At 37.9% G+C, this 23,479-nt stretch overlaps 1 protein-coding gene across 5 annotated transcripts in view; it reads right to left on the bottom strand.

The window, feature by feature from the left end:
• RYR2 (ryanodine receptor 2) overlaps nt 1–23,479 on the bottom strand; it is a 596,087-nt gene that overhangs the window by 364,837 nt on the left and 207,771 nt on the right. For all 5 annotated transcript variants that reach the window (XM_045537281.1, XM_045537279.1, XM_045537276.1 and 2 more), the window contains exon 3: nt 5,474–5,578. In XM_045537281.1, coding sequence (XP_045393237.1) covers nt 5,474–5,578 — 105 coding nt within the window. The remainder of the gene's footprint in view (nt 1–5,473; nt 5,579–23,479) is intronic.

Below are 23,479 nucleotides of genomic sequence, written 5' to 3'. Positions count from 1 at the left end.
ACCACTATGAGATACATCATAGATCTCAACTTCATCTTTTGCTCTTGCATTTATATAAAATGATCTTAGATGCAATTACTTGTCTGAAATTGGTGCTTCAATGTTTGATAAATGTACTTTTTAAAAACTCATTTGTGGAGCTTTAATGTTTAAAAAAATGTATTTTTAAAAATTCATTTACCAGTAAATGTAGTGTTTCATGATGAATTTCTGAATGCTCTCAGAGTACATGCCTTAAAGGGACCAAGGTTTTATTACAAGAATGACACAAGTGTTTCAACAACACTCCACATTCTACAGCTCCATTTTTCATAAAAACTGGACATGTCTGAGTCTGATGGATGTGTATCTCTTTTAACAATTACATCACTATAGTATTTTGTAATTTTAATGAAAAGACAGTATATAATTTAGAAATAGGAAACATTCTTACAGTTTCATATGAAATAATAAACTCTTTTAGTAAGTTGAAACATAAAAATCATTTTAAGAATACCTCTGGACATGCTACATATGCATTGTCTTCCTGGCAAGTATTGTTTTCTATTAGAATTTTTTAAAATAATCCAGTGAGATCAAATGTTCCCTGGAAAAAAAACTGAACTGGCTTTTATATTAATAGTTTTAATATTACTTTTAATCGTTTTGGAAATGATTCTAAAAAGTCCAAAAAATTTTAAAGGAATAACAAGTTCCACATACCCAATTCCTTCTTCATGCTAACATTGTAATTATATATACTTCTACAATAACAAACATCATAACCTACTATAATGGTTTTTCTATCTCTGCAGTCATAAACTCATTGATGACAAAACTCATATTATTTTCTTTATATCCACAGAGGCTTTATGTTATCTTATAAATGTTCAAAAACCTTGCATTAAGTTAAATAAATGATTAAAACAGAATTTATTCAATATTCAATTCAATATTATATTTATAATATTATGTCCTGAATTTTATAGATTTTAAAAGTATCCTTCATAATTTATAGTAAACTACCAACACCCATAATAATGAGGAATATATAGGACATAAATTGAAATGAATGAATGATACAAATCCCAATCACTGAACTATAAATTTCAACCTACTTCCCCATCAAAGAGCAGGATGTAAGGAGCAAATATTGGTTAATTTTATGTTATTTTTCCTGGTTCAAGCTACAATACTCTAAAGACAAAGGGACCAACAGTCAAGAGACCAGAAGCCAAAGCTGAAAGGGACAGGGTCCTACAATTCTCCCAGAAACAACTAAACCAAAAAGACAGACAGTCAAGTCAATGCTGTATTTTTAAAATATACTTTCCTAAACAGAATATACAAGCCATGTATTGCACTCATGGCATTAAACAAAAGCAATTCCTTTTCAATAAATGGTAAATATTATTTGAAAAGTAATTATTTTCAATAAATTTCATGGACTACAAAACCAAAGCTCTTTCCACAACACTATGTCACCTCTCACTTGACATCCATGCTCACATAAAATGGAATACTTAAATTACACTATATACTAAAAAATAAAATTTTATGAAGGAAAATATTCATCAAAATGTTCTGTGAATTAACTAGGATAAAATAAAGAGCCAAAAGTAAGTATCACTTAAATTACTAAACTTCATTAACTATAAAACACATAGAAATGACCAAATGCTATTATTGATTCTGTATTTTAACACAGTCATGTCATGATTAAACCGGCAAACTCCACATGCCAGAACCAGTTGGGATAATGAGGGGAAGGAGAGGGAATTAATTGGACTAGCCCCGATCCCAGAGGATGGAAGTCATCAAGGCCAGAGAGAAGGAAGTCAAGAATTACTAACAGTCCAACCATGGGAATATACAAGTATAAGAAAAAGAACAAATAAAACAATAGTAGTAACCACTATAAGATGCATGCTTACATTGTGCTAAATAATCTACATACACCATCACTGAAAAACGACTAAAAGTCAATGATAAAGAATTACCTTTCCAAAGCCACAGAGCTAATACATGGCAGAACTAATATTCTCAAAGGCCCTGCTTTTATAAGCCTACACTGTATCACGAGGATGCAAAACAGATCTAAAGAGCAAGAAGAGATATACAGAGGAAGATTCAGAGGTAGACAAGTTGTCCAGAAACACATAAAACCCAGGGGGGAGAAGAGAAGGAATAAGAGAGGCAAAGATGGGCATATAGAGAAATCCAGACACAACTGGGCCAAAGAGATGGGCCCTTTTCCAAATGACATTTCCTCCTTCTTGTTGCATGTGTATTGTCTCCATCCTCAAGATCTTAAAAGTTCTGTGAGCAGTTACTAAGACAAACATACACAGGTTTTGTCTTACTACTGACATGCTTTGAATAAGAATAAACCTAAATGACATTTGATGCACTTATATAGATATCACACCTAGATCCCTCTCACCACCTATTTTTTATTAAATATTTGTAAAAATGACTTTATACGAAATCCTTCAGAATGCTTTCAATGCCACAAAAATATTATTTATTTTACTAACAGTCACAATAAGCCACTCCTTAGGGAACCAAAACTTCATAAATTAGGTAATATTTTTCCTGTTTCATGTTACATACCTCTTCTTCTTTTGTTATCAATACTTTTCATAATTTTCTTTGTCACAAATAATGTTGGGAACTTCCTGGTAGGTTTCCTTCACCTTTATGAAAACCATGCATTTACTCATGGACCCAAGAATATGACCAAAGTGGTCCTTAACCACAAAAAGCAAAGGCATAGTTCTAAATGGAAAACTTGTCCTTATTACCAAGTATGTTGTGTTGCTACGTGCGTAGGGCAGCATTTTGGACATTAAATAGTCCATTCAATTTACTGAATTATATAAGGAATTCAGGAAGAATTACTTAAAAAATAACAAGGCTTTGTAAAGAAAGATGATTATCAAAGAGTAGGGGATTAAGTAGTACACAATGTTCTTTTTGATACACTGCTAATTGGAAAAGAAAGAAATGATCTCATGAAAACTAGCATTACCGTGCTGACTCGCTTCATCCTGGGAAAAGTAGATCTTTGTTTAAGCACATCTACTGCATATGATTTATTAAGTTGGAGGTGACAATTTGCTTGACAAAAGGATTTCCCATTACAGTTCCATAACGGGTTTAAAGGAGACACTGTAAGACACTAGAAAAGATGATATGGAGACCCTTGGAGTCCAAAGATTTGATTCCTACGAGTGCCAGCAACATCCACTGATCACATATAATCACATGTGATATTTAGCCAGCATGCACTCTTATGACCAAAATGGTCGTTAAGGTGGAAAACATATATCCCTCTTGGTAAATACTGGCTGCCCCAAGTCCCCAGAGTGCTCCTTAGCCATCCCAGGGGTCCTCTTAGACATCCCTCAAATCATGCAGGCCACCCCCAAATCCATAAACATAAAACAGAGATCTCCAGGACCCTTCCTCCGGCACTGTGGCGGGGGGGCTACTCTGATTAACTCGTACCTGAGCCAAACTAGCTATTAAATATTTTGAATATCACTCCTGGGTATAATCAAAACTACTTAGCAGTCTAATAGAGAAAAAAAAAATTTCCCCTAAAATACAGTGCCCTGTTGAGCTATTTGACAGCGGTTTCTTTCTAAAAGTGACTGGTAGGTAAAAGTGAGATTCAGCTCCACGAAATATATTTCTTTCCTGCAGCAGATTTTTCTCAAATTATATTTCCTAATTAATGTCTTATGGCAGCTATGCTTGGCTTTATAACATGGTGTTCCACATTTCACATAAATTACTACTTTATCTCCGATAGAAACTTTCTAGACAAAGAATAATTCAAAACTAAATTCAGCTAAATGTAAATATTTGAGGGGTCCAGAATGCCTACCTAATAAATATCTTATAAATCCTAAAACAGTATTTCAAATTACTTCCTGTATGCACAGAAACTTTAGAGCTTTCCTAGTCCAATCTCATGATTTGAGCGAGATAAAAGATCTTTCCAACGTTGTTAAATTTAGGAAAAGCAGCTTAGCAACAGAAAAACTAAATTTATGGCAATATAGTTCTAAGATGGTATCTACAAAGATAGGTGAAATAGAAATATATATTTTTCAAAATGCTAATGCAAAAGAAAAATGATTTTTCTTTCTAAAGACAGATCTGCATTTCAAAGTTGATATGACTCAGTGATGTTTAAAAATCAGGAGGGGTTATTTCAGGTAGAAACTAAGCTAGTTGAATTGAGAAATTTTTTTACTCTTTCTTAAGATTATCCTAAACACTTTGCATGAAAGAATAAAAATTTTAAAAGAAACTTTATATATTTGAATGTAGTAATTTCAAACTTTGATACAACCAAAAATTAACTTGAAAAATTAAAATACAACATATTTGGAACTTTTATAAAATAACCTTTTAGTCTAATATCAAATACAATTCATAAAGTTTCTCCTCCACACTTCATAGTATACTGTTAAAAATTTAAATCAAATTAGATTTAGATTAATGCACAAACCAATTAAAGTCCTAAGTTGCATGACACTAAAATTTAAAAAACTATAAGACTGATGAAAATAATGTTACATCATAATTGATAACTCCTTTCTATGGATACCCACTCATGAATTATGATTTTTTAATCTCTTTACTTATCTGGACTGGAACAATGATTAACAAAAATAGGAATATATAGATCAATAAAAAGAAAATTTTCAGTTTTATTCCTGGAAATACTGCACTTTATTAAACCATACACTGCAATAATCACAGTGCTAAAAAAAGAAAAAAGAAAAGAAACCCACCAGGAAACACAAATTTGACCATTCATCCTCCTACTTAATTCTAAACTTTAATGGTTAAGAGTGGGTAACAGCCCAGAAATCAGTCCTAGCAAGTCTCATGGAAAATAATTAAAATAATCAAAGAGGCTGTCAAAGAAAATTATCTGCATTAAGAAACAGCATGAGAATTTCAATTTTCAGAAAAAAATGATCAGCTGTTTGCAAAGTTACAATTGACTAAATCCATATCACCATAATTTTGTTACTTAAAATATGTAACAGTGCCATGAAATTTTACTTGCCATAAAGAAGCTTAGGACATAGTCACATGGTTAGAGGCATTCGAAAATGAGATAAAGGTCAATGACAAATAGCCATGCATAAAGCAATTAGTTAAAATAGTAACATAACAGATCTGAAAACATAAGGAGACACACGAATGCTCAAAGAAAGGTCTGCTTTAAACCACAGACATAAGCATGAGGCTTAGTGACACAGATCATATCAAGTTTGGATATTTTTTTAAAGTTTTTAAGACATCACAGATCTGCTGGATAAAGCAGGAAGTCAAACCTAAGGGTATCACAAGTAAATGGCATTCACTTATTTCAGCAAAGAGAAAAATCTCCAATACCTGTGAAAGAAATTGTTCATACAGTAGCTGAGTTCATTACAACACTGCAAGTCTACATAAAGTGGGTACTTGCCCCTTCCGATTTCTCCACCGTGTTAGCCAGCATCTCCTGCAGGGCCCGCACAGAGAGGGACTGTTCCAGCACGAAGGTGCAGATGGAGAGGTCTGGGGGGACATTCTGCACAGAAACAGAGAAAGCCATTAGCAGCGTCACCATCATCCAGACCCAGTTTACCTTAATATGCTCTGGGTTCCTTCATAGAAAAAGTGAGAGTACTCGTCAACTCTTTACCATGAGCTTCTAAGTCACTAAGGTACACTGTCATTACTGCTCACATTGAATACACTTTTTAAATCACAGATAACAACAGCTGCCACTTACTGAGTGCTTACTCCGATGCATACTGCACTGTAATTCCTGTGGTCATTAAGACTGTGTGGCCAAGAAACAAAGGAGTTGGATCAAGGTGGTCGACCAGGCACAGGTAGCCGGTGCCTCCTCCGTGGAGAAGAACCGGAACGATAAGCAGATTCTCACATTTCAAACATGTCATCTAGGAAGCACCACCAGGATTCACCCGGGAAGTGACAGGAAGCACCACAAGCGGGTAAGGACAGGGTTCGGGGCATCTTGCCCGGCCAGGTGCTGGCTAATACCTGGGAGAAGCTGCTGGAAACTTTGGAAGAGTGAGAAGCAGCCCTCAAGGGATCGCCAAGCTTGTCCACGCTCCGAGACAAGCTTTCACCATCTTGGTTACAAGGGAACGTCCCGAGCCACGCAGGTAGCAGGCCTGACGCAGGGAGTGCGAGGGGGGTGGCGGGCACCCCTCCCTTCCCTAATGAAAAAAAGCAGCAGCCCCTCCTGTTCCTCAATCCCCGCCCTAAAACTGAAACAAAGAAATTCCTTACTCTTGGCGCCAAAATCTCCCGGCCCTAAAAACAAATATAAACCCGCCCAGACGTCTGGGCCATGCGACTTCCGGGTCTCTCTCAGGGGCCGTGGACTTGGCCCGGGAGCGCCCTCGTACAGCCTCGTCGCTTGCCCCTTTGCAACTCCGTTCCTCTTCCTTTCTCTGGCGCCGGCCACTCCAAAAACCTTCCGGGGAGCTACCTGGAGGTTTTACGGAGACACTGTTCCAGAAACGGAACCCACGCAGGTCCCAGGGGCGTCCAAGGCCAGAGCGGCTCGAGCCGGGCGCCATTCTGAGAGCGGAGTACCCGGAAGCGGAAGCGCAGGCGGGAGTGCGCGCGCAGCTCCGAGGAGGGACGGCGGAGCCCAGGGACTGCCACGCGCCCCCGAGAGGGTCCCCACCGCCACGCGGCCCCCGAGAGGGTCCCCACCGCCCTGCCGTGGGCTGCTGTGGAGGCCGAGACGTGAGAAGACAGCGTTTTCCACAGTTTATCACCACGCCGCCCGCTGAGGCGAGGCCCCACCCCTTCCGGTCGCAGGTCAGGGCGCCATTTTGGGAATTTGACACCCGGCGGTGCCCAGCCCCCACCTGGCTGCAGAGGGGTGAGGACACCAGGACGGACGGGGCCCACCGTCCTGCAGCTGGCTACTGTGGGGCCACGTCTCAAGCCAACTGCACTCCCTGTAGTTTCCTGCCAACGTCGCCTGCCTGAGAAGGGCTCGAGGTGCCATTGTGGGAGTTGGCAGGCACGCGGCACCCCGCCCCGGAGCTGAACTCGGGTTGAGGGGGGACAGCGGAGCCCAAGCCCTGCTGTGCACAACCAGGACGTTTCCCACCACCCTGCCACAGGCTGCTGTGGCACAGAGTTGTGAGCAGACGGCGCTACCTCCAGCATTACAGATACACGGTGTGCCTGGAAGGGATGCCACCCTCTCTGGTCACAGATGCAAGGGACCAGTCTGGAAAGGGACACAAAGACACAAACCTCCCCTCCTCCAACCACTCAATGCTGCAGACATTGCCGCCTCTGCTCCCCAGCACGAGTTTTTGGTATGGGTGAGCAGAGGGAGGGCCAGCTATAGGCTTGCAGTGTGGCACCCCCCAATGGTACTCTGCCCACCATGCCAGGCTTGGACACAGACGGTGCAAGTCATTGCCTTCCCTTCACAGACAGACAGTGTTTTTGCAACTGTCTCGACCTGGGAATCTCAGCCCCTGGGTCTTGACATGGCTGGATCCACAGCCAGTGCTCCCCAGCACCCACTTGGAGCACAGCAGCCTTGGGGGACTGCTGGGTTCTGAGGGTACTGGGGGTGTCCTGGAGCCTGGGCATTCAGAGGGGGCCACTTCCAGCCAAGAGGAGAGTGCAGCACGCCAGGGGGCTTAGAACGAAGGCGACCAGGGAATCAGCTCCACACCATTTGGGGCTGTCTCCTCCTTCCTCCCTGCCCTGTCCTTGCTGCCCAGGCGGCTATGGCCAGTTCCACTCAGGACCAGTGAGAGTTCCACGGGAGATGATTAAGCCAGAGCTCTTCAGAGTGGCTGCCCTGACTCTGACAAAGTGCCTATCACACCCAGGACTCCACGGAGCTTGGGGCTCACTCGGTCCCTCTAAAAAGCCATAGCAAGCGCATTCCTGTGCCCCAAGGACAAAAGCTACTGCCTCCCCTGAGGGAAGGCAGGGCTAGCACTCCTGTCCCTGAACTTCCAGTCCCTTCTGGGAGGAGCCTACCCTTCCTGCAGGCAAGTCTCTGGCACAACCACACCTCGCTCACCAGAGCATTTCAGCCACACCCCACAGCCAGCCTGGTGGCCCTGCGTACAGCAGATTAAGCTGAGTGTATCACCTCGTTACAGCCGGGTCAAGGTGGGAGCTGGGAATCTAGGTGCTTGTGTGGCCCAGAAGGACAGAGACTGCTGTCACTGCTGAGAGAAGGAGGTGTGAATGGTATATGCAACCCATAGCTGGATATGTCTGCTAATCTCATCATGAGGTGCCTGTCCCTCCCGTCTCGGGCTCATAGTGCTTCTGCCTGTCTCCTGCCTGAGCATTCTTCCAGATCAGATAACCCCACCCCTCACCATCACGGCCAGAGCCTGAACTCAGGGAGGCTAGAGGGCAAGTTTGCCAGCCCAGTCTCTGCCTGCTCCCCCCAGGATTCAAACATGCCATCCAGGGGCCTGGCAACTGGGGATTACTTACCCTTCTCCACCACCACCGGAACCTGAACACTCCCCCAGGGGTTTGAGGTCCAACCAACCCTAATTGCCAGCAACACCACCATGGGCACCTACCTGCATGAGCCAAAAGGCAGTGTGTATCTTCCTCACTGCACTGAGCAACAGGGTTCCCAACAGACGAGAACTGGTGAACTACAAAGGTATCTGTTTTGAACTAAGGGAAGAGGTTCCAGATGAGAAGGAGCCAGCATAAGAACTCTGACAATCTGAAAAAATAGGCTGTTTCAACATCCTCAGTGTACAACACATGGGCTGTCCTGCAGTGGACTCCAGCGTGAAGGAAATTTTGAAATGTCGGATATGGAATTCAAAATATGGATCACAAGTAAGCTCAATGGGATAGATGAAAAAGCTGGAAATCAACACAAAAAAGCCCCCCCCAAAAAAAATTCAGGTCTTGAATGAAAAATTCACTTAAGAGGTAGATATTAAAAAAAAAAACAAAGCTTCTAGAAATGAAAGAGTCATTTAGGGAATTTCAAAGTACAGTGGAAAATTTTAACAAAAGCAGAACAAAGAGTGTCAGAGCTTGAGGACAAGGCTTTCAAATTAACCAAGTCAGTCAAAAATGAAGAAATAACAATCAAGAGAAAAGAAAGTCTCTGAGAAATAAGGAATTATGTAAAACACCCCAATATAAGAATCAGGGGCATCCTTCAGGGAAAAGAAAATGCAGAAAGCATGGAAAACCTATTTGAGAAAATAATAGAGGAAAACTTCTCTTGATACAGATTAAGACAAGCAGATACAAGAAAGTCTGCAAATTCCTGGAAGATTCATTGCAAATAGGACATCACCAAGGCACTTAGTCATCAGTCTGGCCAAAGTCAAAATGAGGGAGAAACTAGTACAAGCTGCAAGAAAAAAACCATCAAGTAATTTACAAAGGAAAACCCATGAGACTAACAGCAGACTTCTCAGCAGAAACCTTACAGGCCAGAAGGGACTGAAGTTCCATCTTTAGTCTTCTTAAACAGAATAACTGTCAGTCAAAAATTTTGTATCCTACAAAACTAAGTTTCATAAATGAAGGTGAAATAAAATCTTTCCCCAAGACGCAAACACTAAAGCAATTTGTCACCATTAGGCCTATCCTACAAGAAATGCTCAAAAGTGTTCTAAACACTAAAAAGAACAGTAGATACTCACCAGTATAAAAACACACAAAAGAAAAAGCACTTATGAAAGAGTAGCATAAGGGAGAACACAAAATAACTAGGTAACAATCAATAGGATGACTGGAACAGTATCTCACTTACCAATTTTAACACTGAATGCAAACTCTCTAAATGCCCCAATTAAAAGACATAAATTGACAGAATGGATTTAAAAAACCATACAACCAAAGTATCTGCTGGCTCCAAGAAATCCATTTCGCTTATAAAGACTCATGGACTCATGGTACAGGGGTGGAAAAAAATATTCCACACAAATGGAAACCAAAAGTGAGCAGGACTAACAATTCTTAGGTCATATAAAAAAGACTTTAAATCACAACAGTAAAAAAAGACAAAGATGGTCATTATATATTGATAAAAGGATCAACTCACCAAGAAGATATAAATAATCCTAAATATATATGCACCTAACACCAGAGCTCCCAGATTCATAAAACAAATACTACTAGACCTAAGAAATGAAATAATAATAGTGCAAGACTTCAACATTCCACTGACAGAATTAAAAAGATCATTAATGTAGAAAATCAACAAAGAAACTCTAGACTTAAATGAGACTCTAGAACAAATGGACCTAAAAATATTTACAGAATATTCTGCCCAAAAACTGTAGAATTTATAGTCTTCTTATCAGCACATCAAACATTTTCCAAGATAGGTCATATGTGAGGCCAAAAAAACAAGTCTCGCCAAATTTTAAAAAATATCATTTATTTTTCTGACCACAGTGGACTAAAACTAGAAATCAATTCCAAGAGGAACTCTCAAAAATATATATATACATGGAAATTGAACAACCTGCTGCAGAATGATCTTTGGGCCAATGAAAAAATCAAGATGGAAAGCAAAAAAAAAAATTTCATTGAATGACAATGACTACACGGGCCACTAAAATGTCTGGGATATAGGAAAAACAGTGCTAAGAGGGGAGTTCATAGCACTGAATTCCTACATCAAAAGGACAGAAAGATCACAATTAACAACTAATATCACATCACAGGGAACTAGAAAATCAAGAAGAAACCAAACCCAAAGCAAGCAGAAGACAAGAAATTACAAAGATCAGAGCAGAACTAAACAAAACTGAACCAAAAATCAATACAAAGGATCAATGAAACAAAAAGCTGGTTCTCTGAAGAGATAAACAAAATCAACAGACCACTACCTAGATTAATCAAGAAGAGAGATGATACAAATAAGCTCGGTCATTACAATGGATACCACAGAAATATAAAAGATCATCCAAGACTAGAATGAACACCCTTTTGCACAAAAACTAGAAAATCTAGAGGAAATTGATAAATTTTTAGAACTATATAATCTCCAAAGCTTGAATCTGGAAGAAACAGAAATCCTAAATAGAACAATGATGAGAAGCAAGATTGAAACAGTAATAAAAAAGTATCTCCCAACAACAACAACAACAAAGCCCAGAACTAGACAGATTCACACCTGAGTTCTATCAAACCTACAAACAACTGGTACTTATCCTACTGAAACTGTTCCATAACATCAAGGAGGAATCCTCCCTAACTCATTCAACAAAGCCACTATCACCATGATACGAAAGCCAGGAAAGGATGCAACAAAAATAGAAAACTACAGACCAATATCCCTCATGAACAAAGATGCCCCAATCGTCAACAAAATACTACCAAAATGAATCCAAAAGCACATCAAAAAATAAGTCACCATGAACAAATAGGTTTCATCCCAAGGATGCAAAGACAATTCAACATACACAAATTAACAAGGGTGATTCACCACATAAACTGAATTAAAAACAAACTATATGATCATCTCAATAGATGCAGGAAAAGCATTCAATAAAATCTAGCACTCTTTCATGATAAAAACCCTTAAGATATTAGGTATAGAAGGAACAAACCTCAAAATAAAAGCCATATATAATAAACCATACATAAAACTGAATAGGGTAAAGTCAGAAGTATTCCCCCTAAGAAGTGGAATAAGACAAGGATGCCCATTTGCACCACTTTTATTCAACATAAGTACTGAAAGTCCTAGCCAGATCAATCAATCAAGAGAAAGAAATAAAGGGCACCCAAAGCAGAAAAGAGGAGGTCAAACTATGCCTGTTTGCCGATGATATGATCTTATATGTAGAAAACTCTAAATATTCTTCCAAAAGGCTCCTAGAATTGATAAATAAGTTCATTAAAGTGTCAGGTTACAAAATTAATGTATTCAAATCAGTAGCATTTCTGTACACTAATAACAGCTGAAAGTGAAATAAGGAATTCAATCCCATTTACAGTATCTGCAAAAAAAAATCTAGGAATATACTTAACAAAGGAGGTGAAAGATCTCTACAAGGAGAACTAAAAACCACTGATGAAAGAAATCATCAATGACACAAACAAATGGGAAAACATCCCATATTCGTGGATTGGAAGAATTAATATTATTAAAACATCCATACTTCCCAAAGTGATTTACTGATTCAATGCACTTCCCATCAAAATATCAACATAATTTTTCACAGAATTAGAAAAAACAATCCTAAAATTCAAGTGGAATCACAAAGAGCCGAAATACCCAAAGCAAGCCTAAGCAAAATGAATAAATCTGGAAGCATCACATTGCAGCACTTCAAATTATATTACAAGGCTATGGTAATCAAAATAGTATGGTACTGGTATAAAAGCAGACACGTAGATCAATGAAACAGAATATAGAACCCAGGAATAAAACTATACAACTACAACCAACTAACTAGACAAAAACACACACACGTGGGGGAAATGATGCACTATTCAACAAATGGTGGTGGGAAAATTGGAAAGCCCCATGCAGAAGAATTAAACTAGATCCCTATCTCTCACCACACATAAAAATTACCTCAAGATGGATTAAGGACATAAATGTAAAACTTGAAATCATAAAAATTCTAGAAGATAAACCTAGGAAAAACTCTTCCGGACATTGGCCTAGGCAGAGAATTTATGACTAAGACCCCAAAAGCAAACACAGCAAAAACAAAAATAAATAAATGGGACTTAATCTAAAAAGTTTCTGTACAGCAAAAGAAATAACAATGAATAGATAACCTACAAAATTGGAGAATATATTCACAAACTATACAACTGACAAAAGATTAATATTCAGAATCTACAAGGAACTCAAGCAAATCAGCAAGAGAAAAACAAATAGCCCCATTAAAACATGGGCGAGAAACATGAACATTTTTCAAAAGAAGATAGACAAATGGCTAACAGACATATGAAAAAATGTTCAGTATCACTAATCATCAGGGAAATGTAAATCAAAGCCACAGTGAGATGCCACCTTGCCCCAGTCAGAATGGCCATCATTAAAAAGTCTAAAAATAATAGACGATAGTGCAGATGTAGTGAAAAGGGAATGCTTATATACTGTTGGTCAGAATGTAAATTAGTACAATCTATATGGAAAACAGTATGGAAATTCCTCAAAAAGCTAGAAGTAGACCTACCATTCAGTCCAGCAATCCCACTACTGCATATTTACCCAGAGGAAAAGAAGCCATTATATCAAAAAGACAAATGCATTCATATGTTTATCACAGCATAATGCACAATTGCAAAGATATGGAATCAACCTAACTGCCCATCAATTCATCAGTGGATAAAGAAAATGGGGTATTTATATATACCATGGAATACTACTCAGGTATAAAAATGAATGAAATAATTTCTTTTGCAGCAACCTGGATGAAACTGAAAGCCATAATCCTAAGTGAAGTATCTCAGGAATAGAAAAACAAATGCAGTATGTACTCACTTGTAAGTGGGAGCTAAACAATGGGTATACATGGTCATAGAGAGTACTATAATAGACTGTGGAGATTCAGAAGTGGGGATAATGGGAGAGGGCTGAGGGCTCCTATCAGGTATAGTGTATACTGTTTGGGTGATGGGTACACTAAAAGCCCTGACTTCACCACTAAACAATTCATCCATGTATCAAAAAACCACTTGTACCCCCTAATTCTACTGAAATAAAAAAATAAAAAAATAAAACAGGGAAGTTACATTACTTTTCCCAAGTTACAAAGTTAGGAAATTTTCATGCTAGGATTAAAATTGAGATTTCTCTAACTCTCAAGCATTCATTTCTAACCTACCAGGCAGCCTTGTGATAAAAATAATAATAATTTAAAGGACAGAAAAATAATATTTGCTTCAAATTAATATTGAAGTTAAACAGGTATAAAATATTAATTTATACAGTCTTTTCCTTATCCACAAAGATAACAATTACTTTGTTTTATTCAAGTTAGATGTCATATTTTGCCTCTAATTTGAGATACCATAATTTGGCTCCTGTTGTGTGCATATTTGGCTTTTCTTGTGATCATCCATTCTTTTTCCCTTATCTTTCTTCCCCTTAAACTTCCACTCCAATTGATACCCCATAAAGTCTGAAAATCTCAAAAGGTAACTACTGAGGACATAAAGGAACCAGACTAGGAACTGATTGGCAAGTTAGAGAGAAGTATACAATATTAATCATGTGTGCTTTTGCTTGAGATGAACAGAATCCATTATGTAATCCAGCTACCTATGGGTGGATGCTCAGAGGAGAATTTTCATAACTGAAGAACATTTGTTAAACACAAAATGCAAGCAGTTTATGTCTTCTTCATTAAAAAAAATTAGGAGCATACATTTGATAAGCTAAGGCAATGTACTCAAATTACAATTTATAATGTTTTAAGTATTTATTAAATTGAACCACTACCAATGGAATGATTTTTCATCATCAGCCTACAATAATGGCTTCAAGGAAAAATTGAGTACTACAGTTCCAGAATTAAAGCCTAGAATCAGACCACAAAGCTTACTCATCCCCTGCAAACCTTCCTACCACCTATATTTTGTTTTATTTTTTAATCAATATTCCTTCTCTGGATTCCTCCACCCTCCTATCATGAGCTTCTGTGCTTTCAACCCAATCAATTTCCATTCCTTTTCAGACAATCTCGGCCAGTAGTCAAGGGACCCTCTCAAATCTGGGCACAACTAACTGCTTTTACACTCTGCAGTTGGCCAGACAAGCACTTTCTTTCTAAACTACTCAGATAAAAGACTGAAAGCTAGGAAAGGGACTCTCTTCTACAATAAAATTTAGGAATACATGCTGTTAAATTTAATTTTCTAACTTCTAGCTTACTAAGTATAGTTTCCCCTCTTGAGATCAATACAGTTGGAACAAAAAATCTGTTAATGGAAGTGTTTATTTCATTCATACTCATTTAAAATGTGAGGGTCTGACAGATATACTTTGACAAATAGTGCTGAGAGGGTACTATTTTTAAATGATGAACTGATGAATTGACTTTTTAATAATGCCTTAATGTGTAGCATTTGTCCATTGCTATGGTATAAATCCTCCAATCACCGATGATTTCAAAGTATCAAAGTTTACAAATCAGTTTGTAAAAATCCAAAATATCTGACAGTCAACTCTCAGCAGTCTGTAAGAGCTGTTTCCGGCATACTGTTGGACCGATATCAGACCGATACTAATTAATTGCTTTAGAATCAGTATATCCTAATAATTAAAAGCATGGATTCTATAAATACACTACCTAAGCAAAAATCCTGGCCTCACTACTTACTAGCTATTAACTTTTCCAGTCTTTGGTTTCCTTCCCTGAAAAATGGGATAATAATTATACCCTTCTCATAAGGTTGTTGTGAAAAATAAATGAGATAATATATGCAAAGAGCTTATCACAGTGTCAAGAATATAACAAGAGCTCAAAATAAGTGAGCCATTATCATTAGTCTTGCATATGGTAATTTCTCTCTATATGTGGCATTTAGGAAGTACCACTCATTTCTTAGCTTTGTTTTTTGCATAGATTCTACTTTGGACAAACAGTGTTTGGAAACACAAATCTATAATTATGCACCTGCCCATAAAATTCAAAATGTTCTAGTGTTGTCAAGAAGCAGCACTTTCCGGTAACATTTACAAGTTTACATTCTGGTTTCCTGCCTACCTTTGATCAAAAGTTTGAAGTATGGATTGCTACAATCTCGCACATTATTTTAAAGATCCTTGAAAACCACATAGGTTTGAAATAAATTAATCTTGTCAAATGAATTTTATTTTTCTGCAGAGCAACAGGCCTGCTGCGGATATTTTTCTAGATCGTGGGAGTTAGCAGGAAGAAACATGCCAACAATCCTCTCATAGACTCAACCCATTTTCTTCTGACTTATCTTTATCCTGCTCTCTTCTTTCTTTGTACCTCACTCCCCCTGCCACATACAAATGTAATAGAAAGGTTGAGACAGGAAAAATATTATTTGCCCCTTTCAGGAAAACTTGAAACAATACAAAGCAGAGCTTTGTAGTGTTGTCTGTTTTGCTCTAAAGAAAAATGGTCCAGTAAATGTATTTCTTAATCTAGATGTATATTTCTTCAAATAACTTTGAGATTTTTGACAATTACACTCACTACAGCATTTATGCCAATGCTTTGTTCCGACTTCCCCAAAATAAAGCTGAATCACTGGAAAATAAAGGATCTCATTCATTAATCAAAGACTGCGCCGCTGGTGTAGTGGTATCATGCAAGATTCCCATTAATCGAAGAGCAACTAAATGGCCTCAAATCAAAATGACTCCTAACACCAGGCACAGCAGACAAGGCATAACATTCTACAAACGTGGGTAGTGGAAACTCCAGTTTGTGAGCATTTGCAAATTATTACCTTTTCCTTTGTCTTCATTTGTTTTTGCTCAAGTCTTCTTACTGAGAAAGTTACTGTTTAGAACTTCAATTTGAAAGAACTTTGCCTGCTGTCCCTATGAGTGTGCTTCCGAATCGTAAGAGAAACTCTTACATAGTATGCTTTGCATTATAAAGTGTCTCAAAATACACAGATCACAACAGAACATAAAGCTAGAAACTGCAGCTGAGCACGTACGCCTATCTGGCTGTTGTATATTACATATGACATTTACAATACAAAATTAAATCAGAGAAATTTATTCAGTCTGTCTAAATTTCTATCTAGGCTACTCAGAATAGTGCCCAAAGCAATTGCTCAGGCAGGAGTTTCATAATGGGTTTTATGTGGAGACAACAACCGATTTGATTAGGGTATTTATACTTTGGTCAAGGTAAGAAATTTTAAGCTAGCGGCACGGCCGTGTGCCTCTTCATCTTTTTAAAATACAAACTGGGCGCTGTTCTCCTTTGCCTGGCAAGCATTACGTAATCTTAGGGGGAAGAAATTCTCAACTAACCACAAAGCAGCATCTGTCTTTCCTGGTGCTGGAACGGCTCTGTAAAATCAATTAGGTTTCCTACTGAAGTTATCCATCACACCATTTGGCTTCCACAGATGGATTTGCCTAACTCACTGAAAAACCTATTGAAACATGTCATTACCTTAACTGAATGGCAACCCAGCAATTTAGGACTACGTAAGCCACGTGAAACCATCCTACTTGTTATTACTATGTAAAAACTGCATACTACTAAACTACTCCATTTTAACATCCTGATGCCTCTGCTCCTGTTTTGTTTTTTTTGTTTTTTGTTTTTTTTTTCTCCCTCAACTGGAAATATCCATCTCCAGGTCTCCACCTCTGCAAACCATTTCATATTTTTAGATCACACATAAATAAAATCACTTCCTTGTACAGAAATAAAAACATTTCCTTGTACAGAAGTCAAACAATACTGAAAAACTGAAAATTCTTTCCTTCCAACTTTAATTATATGCACTCTCCCTCCCAGGAGTGATCACTCTTAGCTTTTTGGTGTGCCTATTTCCCAGCTTTTTCCTATGAATTTACACGCATGTATGTGCTCATATAGAAATACATAGACAGGCTCTTCCCATTATTGAGCTTGCTCTGTACAAATTACAATTTTGTAATTTACTAATATATCACTGTCTGTCAATAAATATTTTTCCACCTCATCAGCATGGCTGCTATGGAATCTAGATACACCATATTCCTACTGAAGATTAATTCAAGTGATCTGCCACGCAATGTTGTTATTTAACTTGGGTTCCCCTCCCCTCACCACCACCAGCATTACCAGCCTAATACAGTGACTTACACAACGAAAGTGGCCCACATTGGACGAATTTGACCTCAAACTATGATTTCATCTATTTCTAGAAAATTAAACCAATGTATGTACTATATAAGGATACAAGATCTTAGAGCCCTAATGAAAGATCTAGTTGGTTTACTTGTCGTGGCAATCCTAGGTTTCTATTAATAATACAAAAACAAACAAGTTAATTTAACTTTTTACACTGCCTTTCAATTGTGCTCCAAGTGATCTTCGGGGTAACACAGAGGTATCTCGAAATATATTCTGAAAATTAATGACGTAGTACATCTTGACAGTTTGACAGCACAGAGAAAAGGATAAATCACTGCACCAGAGACATAGAATTTGCTGGGTAAACTAGTCAAGAGCCCTTGGGGGAGTCATGCTGAGCTTCCCTGCCTGTGTAGTGGAAGAATACTTTTTCTACTTCTAAGAGATTCAAAGAAGAAAATCAATGCATCATAAACTGAACAAGGCCAATAAGATATAATTTTATCTGCCTAACTTAAGAAAATTCTAAATCAGATTGAGCACTCAGAATCACAGAGATATAAATTAAGAGAAAAGCTGTTCTTTTACCAAGAATTGTGAAGACAGAATACTTTAAAACGGAGCAGATGGTCTGAAGTGGAGGCAGGTTTGTTTGGGCTCTGCCACCCATCGGCTGGGTGCCCCTGGGCAAGGCACCGTAACAGTTGAGGGTCAGCTTCACCCCAGATTATGAAGATATCACACTCCATCTTCTCCAAAAGACAAAGTTGTTGCTGTTGTTTTCATTTACCAACTGGAGACATGAACCAGGCAAAATTCCACCCACCAGATGGGGAATAATATCCTTTAAAATGTTTCCGTAGTCTCCAGTGACAATAAAACTACCGTGTTGTATCCCATTGACTTGTATGAAATACTGTGCAAAAGAAGTATCAAGCAAGATCTAAGAAAAAAATCTCAGTTCACTTCTTTCTCTTTACATTTCTTCAAAACACCAATCATAACATTTCACCATATTCCCAGTCTGGAAATGTTATTTCCAGAGCTTCACACTTTGGGGTGTTCATAATTCTAGGTAGTTTTTCTTGTCATTTTCTTTTCCCCTTCATCTCACTTTGTACCAGAGGTTAACATGATTGCCTTTGAGAAGCAAAGATTTTTCCTGTGTCAATTAACTCTTTCAGATCAGCTTTTTTTTTTTTTCTTTTTTTTAAGACAAGGCTAAATTTTAGGCTAATAAATGAAGCTGATGTATCTGGGCTTTCCCAGCCCTAAATGCTTTGAATCTTCAGAAAAACTCAAGCCATTTCACTTGGCATTCTTAACAACATTAGGGTCCAGGAGGGAGAAGATATAATAGCAGGTTTAAATGAGTGGTAATTAGCAGTACGTTGCCACTACAAAGAGCCACAGCTGTACCAATTTAGCAGTTAATTATGAAATTCCCTAGCCCACTGGTAGAGTTCCATATGGTTTGCTCAGAGTTCATTTTGCTCCTTGACATACATCTTTTGTAATACAACATCCTTTAAATCTAACAGCAAGTGGATATGCCAATCCATCTGATTTTAACCATTATTTTAAAATTCAAAGGACTCAAATGTGCCAATGCTAGGCTACAAGTACACTAGTTTGATGAACCATCCTGTAATAACTCTCTCATTCTGATATCACAACAGGAATACTGTCTCAAGTCAAATCTGTTCACACACATCTTGAGGGAAGCCATTGTGGATGAGTGCACAATTGCACGGTATTTTCAAAGCAAAACCCTCAAAGGGGAACCACAGAAGAGACTTCTCCTGCTGTGAATTGAGACTCAGGATCATATGCAGGTATCTTAAAAGTTACATATGCAACCTAATAGTTCATGTCATGTAACCTCCTCCTTAACACTGCTAAGTCAAACCCCTCTGAGGCAGAATGATCTCTACCTTGTTATTCATGATAACAAATATCAGTCACAATCTCAGTAAAAACTCCACATACCAACTTTCCAGACTCTAGGGAATGCCCCCCCTAACTTAAGTTGCATAAGCTGCCTAAGTTCCAGTCACATAAGTATATCTGAATGATGTTTTGGAAAGTTGAGCTCTGAATTGAGAAATCTACTATTAAAAACACTATGGAGTCTTACTGTTAAATTCTGAGAGTTTAGAGATGTTTGAATAAATATATGATAAATGGGTGAATAACAAAAGCACAGAAACAAATAAATAAATGAAAATATTTAAACCACTGCTATAGCTCAGGTAGCCACAACTTACTTTGGAGCAAAGTTTCCGTCTTTCCACAAAAGATGTTTTGTTTTTTGTTGTTGTTGTTAATTAGCACTATACACTACATACACACACATGCATACATTCATTGCATATGTAATAAGCATCTAACAAGGATATAACAATAACTTAGACAAAAGTAATGTATCACTTAAAAATTCGTCACAAATACTTGTCATTTGCAGTGACATCTCAGCTTTGCTCTCTGCAAGATCCCAGTGAACCACGGATTAAGAACATACTTGACAGAGCCTCCAGTGAAAATTTCTGATGAACAACTGTGTTGTCTCTGCGTTGTCTCTTGCTCTGCTAAAAGGATATTTAGGTAGAATCTATTCACAGGTTTCTTGCCTGAAATGGTATCTGAGACAAAGAATAATTTTTACAGTAACCAAGTCAACCTGTCTATAATGTGACCTTTGCCACAATAGCCAAAGTCCCTTGTCTCATAACATGCTTAAAGAAGGGGGAAAAATTCATTCACACAAACTTATAGATGAGGGCATCCAATATATTCTGAATTATCTAGAGTTTCACAAAAAGTCAAAAGAAGAAAAAGGTGAAAACAAGAATTATGGCTTTCAAATCAAGTTATGTGGGCGATAAGATGATGTCTTCAAATTTAATTATGTAACAGTGCCGATTTATTCAGGCATAACCATACCAACACCAACCATCTCACTCTTTGCAGATATCTCATTCTGTGAAAATGTGCTGGATTAATTTCATAAACTAATTTGAAATGGCAAGAGCTAAATTAATTACTCAGTATCATTCTGAACAAACCAAGCTGAAATCAACTCAGTAACATTACTTGGCTTACTTACATAAGTTGTGTTTAAAATAATATTGATTTCTAATTGTACATTACAATGATGTTCTGGGAAGCTAGGCTCTAAGTTGATAAATCTATTATTTAAAAATGGAATGGAAACTAGAAACTGAAGAAGTATTCTCAAACTGAGACATTCAACACCTCGGCATTTTTGCTAGAAATTATAATAGCATAGAATTTCTATGCAGTTTTAAGAATGTGAAAAATAACCACATAGACACAATTATGCAAATATAATACTTGTATCACTTTTTAAGTATGCTTTTTGTGCTAGATCCTAATTCTCATCATGAAATATTATTATCCCCACGTTAGAAGTGAGTAACTAGTGAATCAGAAAATTGAATGACATATCCTAAGCCAGAAACTATTAAAAGGCCTATCGGCATAGCCTAAAACCCATACCATACTGTCACCACTCAAGGTCATACCAGCCTGGCTCTCAGCTATTTTCTTTTTATCTCCCTGTCCATTTGTGGTGGTATTTATGATTGATAAAATAAACCAAAATTGACAGTGAGCCTGCTCTTAAAAAAGCACACACACAGAATGGAGTTGTGACGGCCCCACACTCCATGACTCTGGCTTAAGGGGCATTTCAGAAGCTCATAACCTGGTATGAGCTCCTCTGGGAATGCATTAGCAGGAGCAAACGTCTAGGAAGGCATTAATATCCTGATCCTCTCTGGATGGATGTGCTATGGGTGTATTTGGATATAGGGTCTCTCTCTTGCTGGCTGTACATCACAGTCACCACTTCAATTGGAGATACAGTATTTTCTGGTTGAAGAATCTTGATGATAGAGTTATTATATATAGTACATTTAGACAACTAGGTCAGGGTATATGCCTTAGGATAGGAAGCCCAAAAATACTGTATGGAATCAAAACTAGAGCTGTATTTGTGAGACGTGAATCTGACTTAACGTTGAGTGGTCTGGACATATTCCAGTGTCCTGTTAATCCCTATGAACTATAAACCTATAGCTGAAGCTAACAGAACACAAAGAGTGTAACCAAAAATTCCATCTCACCTAACAAATAATTTGGCTCAAAAGGAATTTCAAGGTAATACAAAGAAATAAAAAAAATAGTTTAGGAAGATAATTCCAGAACCTGGGTACCTGATAAAATAGAGCAATTATGTGACACATTTTTATGTTCAAGGATCAACTCAAGACAGGTAAAAAGATACGTGAGCTGCATTCTTTAAAGACATTATGGGCACTTCCCCCTATGACCAAGACAGGAGGTTGGCAAATCCTCTCCTTGAAAAGCCAGCTGTATGAAATTGACAAAAATAACACTTTCAGAGCTGTGGGAATTAGCCAAAGGCATACCAAAATTATGAGAAACTTTTATGCTTAAAAAAATTGCTAAACTTTGGGTAAAAATAGTAACTCTGTGGTGTTCTTGCCTGGAACTACTTCCATCTTGCCCTAGCTCAGCTGACGTGGAGGCTTTGCCAGGGCATGGTGTGTACCAGGCTCTGGGCACCAGCAGCCACGCCATCTTGTCAGAGGGGGTTCATTTGTATGGAGCAGACCCTGTGCACATTGAATTGTCTATCAAAGTGATGCATCCCAGGGAGGCTTAACAGATACGCTAGTCTGATTCAGCATATTCTTGACTGAATTTGCACACACACAAGAAAGACACATAGGACCCACAGAAAGTAGATCTGGGGCGACATGAAAACAATCCGAACTTCATATGCACTTCGCTATCCACGTGCAAATCTACTAGTAGAGTACGAAAGCCTCACTGCTCCAAGTGTCTGAGCACAACCTTTGTACAATCATTGCCTGAAAACTCTATGCTATGTGGAAACAGGGTGGCTTCTAGGAAGCTAGTCTTAAAATAAAAATAGGAATTTAAAAAAAAAAAAAAACAGTTGAACAATGACATTAGTTGCCACACATCAAGGAGAGACAAATTTCACAGATTTAGCCCAGGCATTTTATTAAACAAAGAAAAAACAAACAAAACCAGCAACAACAACCTTCAGTAGGGAAATATCAGAATTCAGAGTTGTTATGTTATTTAAAATGTCCAGTTTTAAAAATAACGAAAAAAAAAAAAAAACCAGCAGAGTGTAACCCATACCAATAGGAAAAAATAGGCAAAAGAAACTGTTTCTGAGTAACTTGACAAAGGCTTCAAAGCAGCTACTGTATATGTGTTTAAAGAACTAAAGGAAAGCATGCTTAAATTATTAAAGGAAAGTATAACCACAATGAACAAATAAAAATGATCAACAAAGATACAGAATTACAAAGAGAATCAAATGTAAATTCCGTATTTAAGTACAATACTAAAACAATAAATATACTGAAAGCTCAACCACAGATTTGAGAAGAAACAGTGGTGGATCAACAGAAATTATTCAATCTGAAGGACACAGAGAGAAGAAAAGCCTTGGAAAAAAATAAACAGAACTTTAGACCTGGGGGACAGTATCAAATGCATCAAGATATATGTAATGCAAGTTCCAGAACAGCAGGAAGAAAAAAAGGGTCATAAAATGTATTTAAAGAAATAATGGCCAAAAA

Source organism: Lemur catta, chromosome 25, assembly GCF_020740605.2.
Source record: "Lemur catta isolate mLemCat1 chromosome 25, mLemCat1.pri, whole genome shotgun sequence".
In the NCBI taxonomy this organism is placed as follows: domain Eukaryota; kingdom Metazoa; phylum Chordata; class Mammalia; order Primates; family Lemuridae; genus Lemur; species Lemur catta.
The sequence above is the reverse complement of the archived record's forward strand: the minus strand, read 5'-3'. Positions and strand labels throughout refer to the sequence as shown.